Raw genomic sequence first — 12087 nt, 5'->3', positions numbered from 1 at the left:
TATGATTCTATGATTCTATTCTAGGCCATAGAACCACTTCCCATCTTTCACTAACCATGGCACAGGGGAGTGGCGAGAGCCATTGGGAATGAACTCCTGTTTCTAAGACCACATCTTAAAGCACCATGGAACTCTTACGCCTACCTCAGAAATAGATTACTGTAAATGCTTTCCCCGACTTGGGCACGAGTTTCCTAAAAGCTTTGAAAAGTTGAGTTTCAAAGCTATCTTTCTGCCAGGTTAGGAGCCGCTAGCCAAACATTTGAAAACTAGAAGGACAGAGTGTGAGCAGATATGATGGAAAAACAAATCAGGGCACTGACAGTGATCCCTTGGCACTGGAGTTATAGGGACATCTGTTCTAGTAACTCCTCCCACTTGTCTCTTGATCTGCCACATTGCAGACCCCGTTTTTTGGACAGCAGCACAGCGTAACACTGCAGGAGTCAGGCTGCACTGCTGATATTTCAGCCGCTTACCGGGAAAGCACAATAATACTCAGGAAAAATACCAAAAGCATATCAAGCCTTTGCCGCAGTGGGCAGAGCACTGCAGAAGAGCCTCAGCCAGCAGACTAACACAGCGCTAGTGATCAACAGAAAAGCCAAGAAATTCTAGAGGGGGAAATATCGAGGCAACAATAATTAGATCGAACTGACCGTTCTGCGCAAGATTTAGAGGGGCGGCTAATTACACCCACCGAAAACAATAAAACAGAGGGCGGCAATCCAGCAATTCCATTTGCAACAAATTCATTTGTATTTCCTTTAGGGGGGGATAAATCCAGCCTCCTCTCGCCTGCTCCAGGCACCCTGCTGTTACTCATCTGAGCTTTTTAAATGATTTATTTCACCTAATGATGGAGAATGCGCCACGTTGCAGCTGAATTTGGAGAAATGTTTCCTAAACACGTATGAAATGGCCATAAAGATTCATGAGAGCAGGCCCCCCAGCTGTGATTATTTTAGAAAACATTCTGTACCTCTTGCTACCAGAGTCTGCGTCTCGTACAAAATTAGCGCTGTGCTTGTTAATTGAATAATTAGTCAGGTGCATACAGACGTCGTCCTGTAAATAATTAAACAAACAAGCAGGTTATGAGGCTAGAGAGATTTCTGCTTCCCTTATGCTGTTTCTTCAGGATGTGGAGGGGGGGCAGAGAGGAAGCACCTTTACCTTTACCAGGCTGTGTACAGTATACTGAATGGCCTTTACATCCCTTTTGGGCCTACGAAGCTGACATCACTTTCCTTAATTCCAGTTGGAATTTTGAGCGCATACCTCTTAGGTGGTGGTTGGGGAGGGGGGGTAGTTTCAATATTTCTGGACTCCAAACTCCTCAATCAGAATAGATCACATAAGGAAAGTGATGCCACGTTCACAGAATCATAAAAATGAAATAGATATGTACACAGACGTTCTTCATAAAACACAGGAGTTCAGAATGAAACCAAGGCAAACGACAAAATTATTACCTCCTCCTGCGTCTCAGTAAGGTGGCTGTTGTTCTATTTGGACAATAAAGAGAGCAGACTATTTTAATCAAACCACAGACAACCAGGCTCTGCCTGAGAATTGTCTGTGGCCTCAGACTTCCTTATTGCCTTTAGGGCATGACTATATCTTCCATGCAAACCTATGTAACAGAACACAGGCAAACATGCATTTTTGGAACTCCGCAGGCTGGAGGGATGATTTAGAGTGGAGAAGTAGTGGGCATTAAAAGGTTTAAGCAACATCTTCCTTCTATTACTTCTCTATTCCAAATTGCCCCCTGGCCCCATGCATTTCCTCATAGTGATGCTTATTTCACAGGACAAAGAAAAAAACAGTAGGATCTGCAAAGCAGCTCCATCATTCCAGCTGGAGGAATGCTGCAAAGAACTCTTCTTCTTGCAGGTACCGGCATTTCCCACACTTTTGATTTCATCAAACCAGCTGCGTGAGATGATTCCTTATGAATGCACACCCCTCAGTGATTTATGGCTGTTATTTACGACATTGCTGCATTCCTTTCGATACCACAAGGCTTGGGTATTAATTCTTGGAAAATACAGAGGAAGCACCTGATGAATTATGTGGTTTGAACCAAAAGCCGTCAATATTTCTTACAAGCGTGCTTGGTCACGTCAACAGGGGCCTCCCTTGCTTACCAAGTTGCTGTGTGATGGGTCCGAGTAGGCAGACGTCGCAAAGCGCGCAAGGCCCTCTTTATAAAGAAAAACCCGTAGCGGTTCACATGATGTTACCAGCACATAAATCCGAAGGTCAAATTTGAAGCCATCAATGATGAAAGGCTGCGGCAAGGTGGGGGCAGGGAGAGAGATAAAATTCTTAAATTAGATATCTAAAGGGGCAGGAGTAGTTTGATAAATCTGGAGAATGCAACATTGCCTAGAAAACCACATAAAAGCCACTATTGTACTAGTGTATTGGGCTGTGGGAGGGTAGGTTCACTGGCTTCCTAAAGCCTTCTGGGTACTAATTCACATGTTGCATTTAACCCGTGGAGGCCAAAATGACTTGAGTTTCTCTCTTTCACAGAGATTCCAACTGTGTGCATTGACAGATTCAACCCCACCCTTGTTCCATGTTCACACCAGAATGTTACAAATAGAGGCACAGCTTTAGTCGAACTCTAGAACTCCGTTCTCTGGAGGTTCACATCTGACCTTATTCTGGGAACCATTAGGAAATGTCTGTGCTAATAAGCAGAGTTGGAGGGGGCCTTGTAGGCAATCTAGTCCAACCCCCTACTTCTTGATGAAGAAAACCTACAATAACCTCAGCTGATGGCTGTCCAGCCTCTCCTTGAAGAGACGAATTACCCCCAGGGTAACTGGCTCCATTATTAAACGGCTCTTACTGTTTTAAAGGTCTAACACAGGCTTCTTCAACCTTGGCCCTCCAGATGTTTTTGGCCTACAACTCCCATGATCCCTAGCTAGCAGGACCAGTGGTCAGGGATGATGGGAGTTGTAGTCTCAAAACATCTGGAGGGCTGAGGTTGAGGAAGCCTGGTCTAACATCCTGTATTTCCACACTTTACTTTGCTGTATATTTTAAACCTCTGCTGGGTTTCTCTCACCAAAGAGTACTTGTCCCAAATCTGGATCTTGCCATCTATAAAATTCTCTTTTTATTTACCTGTTTTCTCCCCAAACCAAAACTTACTGTTAAGGGGTTCTCCCCCTAATGGTTAACCCCAATGATCATGCCCCCTGCAACTTCAGCCCATTAGATCTAATCCTGCTATCGGGAGCCATAGCGAAAAGGAATCATGGCCTGGATGAATGAAAAAGGAGGTAGTGATTGCGATCTTGCTATATACGCAGGTGTGGATGCACCCACCATTGCTGGGACCACTTACATCCATTTTCATCTGCTTTCAACTGGACACACTTCTGGGTAATGCAGAACCAATCTACAATAAGCACTTTTCAGGGGCAAAAATATGCAATAGATCTGGATAGCGTGGGGATTCTAAAATAAAAAGTCATCCCATCACAGTCTCTTTGCCTTATCCCACTTTCGCCAAGACTCCTGCTTTTGAGTGTGTTGCCTATGTATTCCCCTTCCTTCAGCCCCCTTCCTTCTTGAGCACTCCCATTCCCAAATCTCCCCCCAGTCTCAGCCCCCCTCTTAGCGTCTTTCACCCTGATAGCATGCAGCTGCTCTCTCTAGGTGCTGGATGTTAGGACCCTTTCAAAACAACTCCTTCTCTCAGAGTTGGTTCACTGATCAACGCTATTTTCGATGGATTGGCACTTCCCTGAAATTGTACACTATGAACATCTTCAGTATTGCGGCAACCAATGACTAGAGCAGGGATGAGGAGCCTGTTTCCTTCTGATGTTGCTGGACTCCCACCAGCCAGAATGCTGAATGGTCAGGGATGATGAGAGTTGTGCCTGAGCTAAAGGGACTCACAGGCAACACAGGCAGCCCATTTCGAAGACTAATAAAAGGGGTTACCTTTGAGATATAGAGCTGGCAGATCATATCCTCTCCAGGTTTGATATCTTTCACAGATCTTGTGATAAAAATGCCTCTGCCTTGACAACCAGAGTCTGGCTTACAGATGTAGGTTTTGTGTTTTTTTGACCTGCCAAATGCTTGCAGTTCTCCATAGCTGAGAGCAGTGAGGAGGAAAGCATAATATACATTCTCATTTGATGTAGTATCAGACAGTGGCATAATAATAGTTCAAGCTAAAGTAGTGATAGTAATGGGAAATAGGCCTGATACCATCGCAAACCACCCCAGAACTAAGGTTGTTTGTTTTCTCTCTCAAGACATTCAGAAGAAACTTTTGCTGCCTTTCACACTACCACTTCCCTTCAGGCCTCTCATCCTTCCGTTTCTCGCCAACCCCAGTGATGACCAGATAGTTAAAGGGAAAACAAGATGGAGTCAATAGCTCCAGCAATATCTTGCAGCAACCACATTTAATGAGTGAGCTATGGGAAAGTTGACATTTCTCACATACACTGTCAATTCAGAGATACTCATGCAGGCTAAAGCTAAAGTGCATCCTTTCAGCAGGTCAAACCAAGGATCTTGACTCAGAGGAGACTTTTAAATAATCATTCACCTGCTCATCTATAGCAAGAGATACTCTTCCAGCGAAAACGAAACCTTTGACAAAATTTGGACCTCTGTTACTTTTGCAATATAGATATTGATGAGGGGAGGAAGAACAGAGTCATGAACAAATTGCTGTGGACTAGGCACTTGTTTGTATTGTTTTTGCAAGGCTGCATTAAAGGATCGGGGTGGACTTTGGTAATATGGCCCCCTGAGCAAGGATGAAGTTTACTCCCCCGCCCATATTTATTAGTTTCACAATGATTCATTTTGGTACTATTGCTTTTTTATGGATCTTCTCAGTAGGTACCTCTATGAATATAGGCAGTAGTGGTAGGGAATAGAATTGCAGAGTTGAGAAGGACCCTGAGGATCATCTGGTCCAACTCTCTGCAATGTGGGAATATGCAGCTGTCCCTTTCGGGGATCGAACCTGCAACCTTGTTATTAATTAATTAATTAATTAATTAAGGTCAGCACCATGCTTTAGTAGTAGTAGTAATTGTTGTTGTTGCTGTTCTTGTTATAATAATAACCGTGCTAAATATGGCACTGAAAGGATGCTGCATTTTTCAGAACTGAGTCTGGCAACTAGGCTTTCCCTCCATATCCTGAGTTGACGAGGACTGAAAACAATGTTGGTAACATTGGGCAGCAGTTAAAATAAGGGGTCTAAGTCCCATCTCTTGGTATGCCACTTGCCCTCTCCTGCTGCCTCATTCTTTCATTACAACCCTTTAATTGTATTGGTTCCCAGGCCTAAGTCCACATATGCCTGCATCTGAAAATGGATAATGTGGAGATGAAAAAAGATGCAGAAAAGACCAATCAAAATGGCTAGGGGGCTGCAGCATCTCTCCTTATAAGCAGTGCTATTTTTCTAGGAAAAGCGGTGCTGGAGTTCACTATGAATGCCTCCCTCGCTCTCTTATAATGCCAATGGTGACCACCTGAGAGGTGCCAGAACTGAGTTCTGACGAGTGCCAGCTGAAAAAAGCCCTGCCTGTAGGAAAAGGTTACAACCCTTTGAGAGTGTCTGTATGGAGGTTTGAGGAACGCTCAGATGCATTCATTTGGTTCATTCCACCCCTACAAGTTACAGAGATGTGCCATTTTTCTCACCAGTTGATCTGGTGGGCAGGGAGATAGTGGCCCATGGACAAGACACACAGCCCACTCAGGAAAGTGTCCAGAAGAGCTTTTCCACAAGACAGAATCATTTATGATACGCTACATAGGGCTTATCTGCACTTCCTCTTGTTCCACAGCTTCCCCACCACCCGGGGGAATCTGCTCTCTGGTGCTCAGTCAGAGCAAATGGCAATTTAGGTTTTCTTCAATTTCCATTTCTTCCGATCAATAGCTAAAGAGCGGGTTTTCCCTTGGAATGGAATGAGGTAAGGGGAAAACCACTTTCTAGGCATGGCACAAGCAAAAATGTGTCCTTAGTGTGGTGGTGGCATTTTACCAGACAAGACCCGATAAAATGGTTTTTAAAAACCATTTGTACAAAAGTGTTCCCGCCCCCTTCCAACTTTGCTTCTCCACTCTGTGTCCACCCGGATTCCTCAATCTCTGCGATGATGAGGGGAAGCGAGCCAAGATGGAAAATGATTTAGGAAAGACTCACTCAGCAGGAAGACACCAGGTCCTGGGAAAGAAGTTAAATTCCTTCGGAAAAAGCTTTAGCATCCTGCCCATGTTCCTGGCCAGAAGATCCTTCCTACAGATTTCCAACATCCCAGGGAAATGGTTTATTTTCTAGAAAAGGAGTCCAAGACAAAAGCCTGATTGTTGTCTAGGCCTTCGGATCTTTCTCATGAATGAAAAAATGAAGGTGGACGTTTTAGCTCCACCACTTCAAAAGGAACACCAAGTACCTGGTAAGTTTTCATTTCTAGCACCCGTTCCAGGGAGACAGAAAAATCTGTCCAATACAGAGTCCAATCATCAACTTCAGTTGCCTCCCGGAGGCCACACATCATAGCAGCCCGTCGCACTGCATCATAGAAGAGAGAATGGTGTCATCAGCATTTAATAGATACATCTGCAAGAGGAAACATCGGGTGGGGAGGCTTGTTCAACTCAGAGGGTCACATCAAATACACATCTAAATCTAAAATGCTGCCGCTAAGTTGTACATATTTTAATTCCATGGAATGAATGTAAGAGAAGTTAATTTGCTTGAGCCTCGGAGATGCCAAGATACAGTTGGTAGATATGTAATATTTATTCTGTATCATAACATTTCCCCCTGCAAATTCCTACCCTAGCCTTCATTTATTTAGATAATATATATTCCACTTCATAAGGGATGCGGGTGGCGCTGTGGGTTAAACCACAGAGCCTAGGACTTGCCGATCAGAAGGTCGGCGGTTCAAATCCCCGCAACGGGGTGAGCTTCCATTGTTCAGTCCCTGCTCCTGCCAAGCTAGCAGTTCAAAAGCACGTCAAAGTGCAAGTAGATAAATAGGTACTGCTCCAGCGGGAAGGTAAATGGCGTTTCCGTGCACTGCTCTGGTTCGCCAGAAGCAGCTTAGTCATGCTGGCCACATGACCCGGAAGCTGTACGCCGGCTCCCTTGGCCAATAAAGCAAGATGAGTGCCACAACCCCAGAATTGGTCATAACTGGACCTAATGGTCAGGGGTCCCTTTACCTTTACCTTATTCCACTTCATATGCCAAAGAAAAGCTCTTTTGACAAACATTAGGCTGCCCTTGAAAAAATATCAATATTTTTTAGAAGTAATGATATTTTTAAAAAATGCAATGTATGTGGCTGTGTTTTAACATATGTTTGTTACTAAAGTATATTTTCAACTGCAGTCGTGACACTCTCTCTCTCTCTCTCTATATATATATATTGGTAAAAAGATCTGGTCTTAACAAAATTCCGATTTAAGTCAAGAGACACTTAAAAGTTGCTCCCTAGTGCAAATGGTGCTTTTCTCACTGTTTAGAACGGTGACTGAGAAATAAAGCCAATCTATTATTTCACAACTGGGGACAAAGAAGGACACTCACCACTCTCGTACTTGCAGGTGGTCAGATTTATCACTGGTCATCTGGAAAACAGAAGAAGAAGAAGAAAGACAGAGGCAGACAGGCAAAACCAATTCATGGTCTTATTGCAAAGCACCTGAGTACCTTCTGGGACCTCTTTTAAGCCTTTACCTCCAGGTGTAGATGGTTCAAGTACCACATTGCCTATGAACTCACGGAACGCCACAGGGGGCGCCATAACTATGATGTAGACTGGAAGGTGAGAGGCGGTGAGGGGGGGGCATTGAAGTTTGGCATTGCACAGGATGCTGCTGAAATTTGAGACCCTGAGGTCTGCCACTAGGGTTGTGGGTGTGTTGCTGCGAGTCTAATGAGTTTAATAAATACAAAATATACAAAATAATTAGCTTCTAAGCAGTCTGAGTAAGTCACCAAATGTCATGTCAGCAAGAAATATGCTGCCAGATCAAGACAATTGCTGCTATAGAGAAATTTTCACCTTCTCCTGCATATGACCCCAGGAATGGCTGCACAAAGCTGTGACCCTTTCCTTCAGAAGCCTGTCAGTATATCCATAACAATATGATATTGACAATTTTTTTAAAAGTCTTGCAAATAAGCTGCAAAGCTTTATTATTATTATTATTATTATTATTATTATTATTATTATTATTATTATCATTAGTCTGCTGAGCTCCATTTCTCCTGTAGCAACCCACTACATTTCAATACTGGGCACAGAGGAACAATGGAGTGCTCCATCATTCCCCCACAAGCCCCCTTTCTCATCTAAATGCAATTCCTTATATCTTACGGCTATCAGGAAAATGCTTAATTACAGGGCTGTTTTAGAATTAAAACCAGAAACGAGCTAAATCTTTTCAGACAATGACAGATGCTGGTGGAAGTTTAGTAAAGTATACTGCTCTCAGATGGGGTGCAGAGCTTTCCCCCTTGGCCCTGCATGATTGCACCAGGGTATAGCACCATAGCTGGAGACTAAAAACGATGCAGTGATCAAGATTTACTTCAAATGTGCTTGCTCGCCGATCTCTGCAGTCTCAGAGTAAGTGAGTACATGACTCCCAGGGCCTTGGGTTGAAGTATCAGATGAACCACAAACAGTACGGTTCGTTTGGCAGAGAAGCTGCCTTGCTCTAAGGCCAATCGGGCATGCAGCTAGATTGCCAACAGCCAAACCTCAAACAGATTGCTATAGAGAGCAGAATGTTTTTTGTTTTGTATAAAAAAAGTGAGGAAAGCCAGTTGAATTTGAATGATACACCTGCGTTCAGCTCATCACTCACAGGAAGGCCCCAGACAAGTCCCTGTTATTCAGCCTAGTCTACATCAGAGGATAAATACGTAAATGAAAAACTAGGTTAAGGATATATCAATATGCATGCTGAGCATTCGGAATGGACTGGCGTGATTGATTAGGAGGCAGTGGCGAACCTACATTTTGGGGGCTTGAACTGTTATGGGGCCCCCTTTGCAACCAGCAACAAGGTCTGGGTAACCACTGTTATCTTTTTCAATGGGGCTGTTTACAGCAACCTTTACAACACCTGTGCTATTGACTTTCAAACTCTGAAATATATACACACACAAAATTAATCAATTTGAGTATGCAACTCATTTGGGTCTACTAGACCCAATTCTTTTAAGCAATGTGGACTAAAGTAAGTTCTGGGACCCCTCCAGGTTTAGAGACCCTGAAACTTAAATTTCAATAGTTTCATAGAAGATTCGTCCCTGGTGTGAGGTATATTAATATATGCTCTTTCATTCACTGATTTCCTCTTAGCACACCTGGTTTTCTCCCACTGCATTTATATTGCACCCCTCCCCTTTGTCATTATTACCACAAAAGTTTGCAATGCCTCCTTGGTTAGTGCCTCGTATATTTTTATGACTTTCAGAATTACATTTCCTTGTCCCCATCCAGATGCCCCAAGTGCTTTCAGTACTTATTTCTAACCTCCTTTTCTTCTTTCTCTTCTTCACAGCGGTGTTGGACCCGGAGCACAAAATTTTCCTGCTCTCTTCTTCACACACCGCTGTTTCCTGATCCGTGGCGTCCAAGGCACTTTCCTCTCTTTCCAGGCCACTTGAAAGGAACTCTAAGTCGGACACATCCTTCTCACCCAGCTCTTCCAGCTCTTGCCTCTCTGTGTGAAATGAACCATACCTTCGTGCTGAATCCGATACCCTCATCCTGTTAGTAAAAAGAAAAAAGGCAAAGAAGTAAATTGGATCCACATTCCTATCCACTTTGTCTGCGGGTCCAAGGAGTTCCTTGTTAAGCAAATAAAAAGGCATATTAATATGCCTTTGTTTATCTCTCCTTAATTGCCTGGACCAATATGAATTTCTCTGTATTTTGATAAGATCGCCTCCATCAGAAGGCAAGTCATGCAACATCTCTCTTTCCATTAATAACTATATCCATGTGAATGGACAAAGAAATGTACTATGACTCTCAGTCCTTTTACTGTCATGTTCACCATAAAGTGAATTCACCCTAACACGGGCATTAGAGCTATAAGTATCCTCCTTATGACAGCCAGTGCTTTTTAAATAGCTTACCCCTGCTCATCTCTATGGGTTCAGTCCTCCTTAGGAGTCTAGTGCGCAATGTTATAGGCCAAAAGAACATGCACTTCACTTGAATGCCACCTCAGTACTGACATCTGATAAGTTGAATGAGAGAACCCTGGGTCTATCGAATCTACAGGATGAAACTTGAATCTAACAGTTCAAGTTCTCCTGCAAGCAAGCAGTTCAAAGGGAAGTTAAGATACAGTAAATGTTTTATCTGGGATCTGTGCATTTCACGGGTGGGGTTGATATTAATCGTACCCCATCAAACATGCTTTTCTCCTAGGAAACTAGACCCTGTATGATAGAAAAGTTAGTCTTGCTTGTTCATCCACATGCACTTTGTAGCAGGACCCTCGAAATGCCTGGATAAACAAGAGTGACACACTGACATGTAGCTATTCACACAGCTATTCCTTGGACGGAGAGACCTTGTGGAGAAAAAAATGGAGTTCTACTTTAGGTCAGAAACCAACCAACTCGTAACAAATTTTTTAAATCCCCACTCTTCAAAAACATTCCTAAAATATTTGGATGATCAGAAGTTTAAAGAAAGGGAAGAACAGAACGCTGATTTGGAGGCAAATTACTGAATTTGTAAAACAAGGCGTTTCAGAGATCTTGTGTAAATGAGATCCTCTGTGTTGTAAGGCTTGGTCTGGCAAATAAAACCCAACTGTTTTGCCTAAAGCAGAGGTTATGCTAACATGTGATGGTGTGAAGGATTTCACAGGGCATATTAAGGGCATATTAATTTCAATAAGCAGAAGCAGAAAGCCCTGAAACATATCAAAGTGAAGTGTAAATATTTTAGCTCCCCCACCCCCTCAGCAGAAGGGAACAAAACTCAGGCCTCCTTCTTCTGCCCCACACAGAAAAAGACAAGTCCTGCACAGGACAAAGCAAGGTTGGAGCTCTTGCCTCCTTCCAGTTTCTTCCAAAGAAGCATAGGACAGGGAGGTCACTTCTGGACAATCTGTTTATTTAGCATTCATCCTGCATGGAGATTAGGCTGCTGGCCATTTAATAAGCATTCCTTCTCATTTATTTGTGGGGAGGTCAGAGGGTGCTGCATAAAAGCACGGATTTTCCTACACTTTCCAGTGCACCTTCCTGCCATTTTCCTTACCACAAAAGTCCGATCTTTGGGGGAAAGCAGGTTTGTTGCACAACATCTCACAAGCAGCTATAACTGTGCAATCTGAATCTTCTGTGGCGGGACTGAACCCAACCCCACAACAGTGACAGTCTGGAGGTGCCTGGAGTGAGAAAGCTAGATTTCTGTCCAAGTACCCCAAAGGAGTGCACATCCTGATTCTGATTCATTCATTCATTTAGAACAGAGGCTTTCAACCTTTTTGAGTCCACGGCTCCCTTGACCAACTACATTCCTTCTGCGGCACCCCTGTGGGGCTCAGGAGCCCAGTTATGTCACCCCTCGCCTGCAGAGCTGGCAGCCTCTCACCCTTTTTTTGAACACTTTCCCTTGTGGAGGGTTCCCTCTGCCTCCTCTCCCCTCTCCTTGGGAGTCCTCTGGGCAGCCGCTGCTGCCACCCCTGGTCTCTGAGCTGCCCCCCCCCCCGCCCCAAAGAGAGGTGCCTCCTCACACTGCTCCACAGGGGCCTGGGACTTGTGTCTCCATTCCCAAGAGCAAGGGCTGGTGGATGGGCTGGTTGGGCTCCCTCACCCGCTTGCTTGCTTGCTTGCTTATTCCAAGGCCGCCTCAGCTCCTGGCAACCAGCACCCCCTGGCCAGCCCCAGAGGCACCATTCACCTGCAGAGCTTGTAGCCAGGTCTGGTGCAACAAACAGCCTTTGGGAGTCAGAGACATGAGAAGGCATCAGAGGAGGGAAGGAAAGAGCCACAGAGGCTTGTGTTGCCCATGGCACCCCGGA

At 44.2% G+C, this 12087-nt stretch overlaps 1 protein-coding gene across 9 annotated transcripts in view; it reads right to left on the bottom strand.

Annotated features, from left to right (window-relative positions):
- The window catches only part of TTLL6 (tubulin tyrosine ligase like 6), a gene marked incomplete at its 3' end in the record, with an annotated part of 36067 nt that overhangs the window by 19054 nt on the left and 4926 nt on the right, over positions 1 to 12087 (bottom strand). For 6 of the 9 annotated variants that reach the window (XM_083408377.1, XM_083408385.1, XM_083408380.1 and 3 more), the window contains 7 exons: positions 9574 to 9809; positions 7613 to 7651; positions 6468 to 6586; positions 6218 to 6348; positions 3976 to 4132; positions 2154 to 2297; positions 983 to 1068 (listed from right to left, as the gene is read on the bottom strand). In XM_083408377.1, coding sequence (XP_083264503.1) covers positions 983 to 1068; positions 2154 to 2297; positions 3976 to 4132; positions 6218 to 6348; positions 6468 to 6586; positions 7613 to 7651; positions 9574 to 9809 — 912 coding nt within the window. Of the gene's footprint in view, positions 1 to 982; positions 1069 to 2153; positions 2298 to 3975; positions 4133 to 6217; positions 6349 to 6467; positions 6635 to 7612; positions 9400 to 9572; positions 9810 to 12087 lie in introns of those variants that run through there. The other 3 variants (XM_083408383.1, XM_083408382.1, XM_083408384.1) reach the window with 3 other exon arrangements.

This window comes from Podarcis tiliguerta (assembly GCF_965153285.1).
Source record: "Podarcis tiliguerta genome assembly, chromosome: 13".
NCBI lineage: Eukaryota > Metazoa > Chordata > Lepidosauria > Squamata > Lacertidae > Podarcis > Podarcis tiliguerta.
Note: the sequence above shows the minus strand (reverse complement) of the source record. Positions and strands in the feature narration are given on the sequence as shown.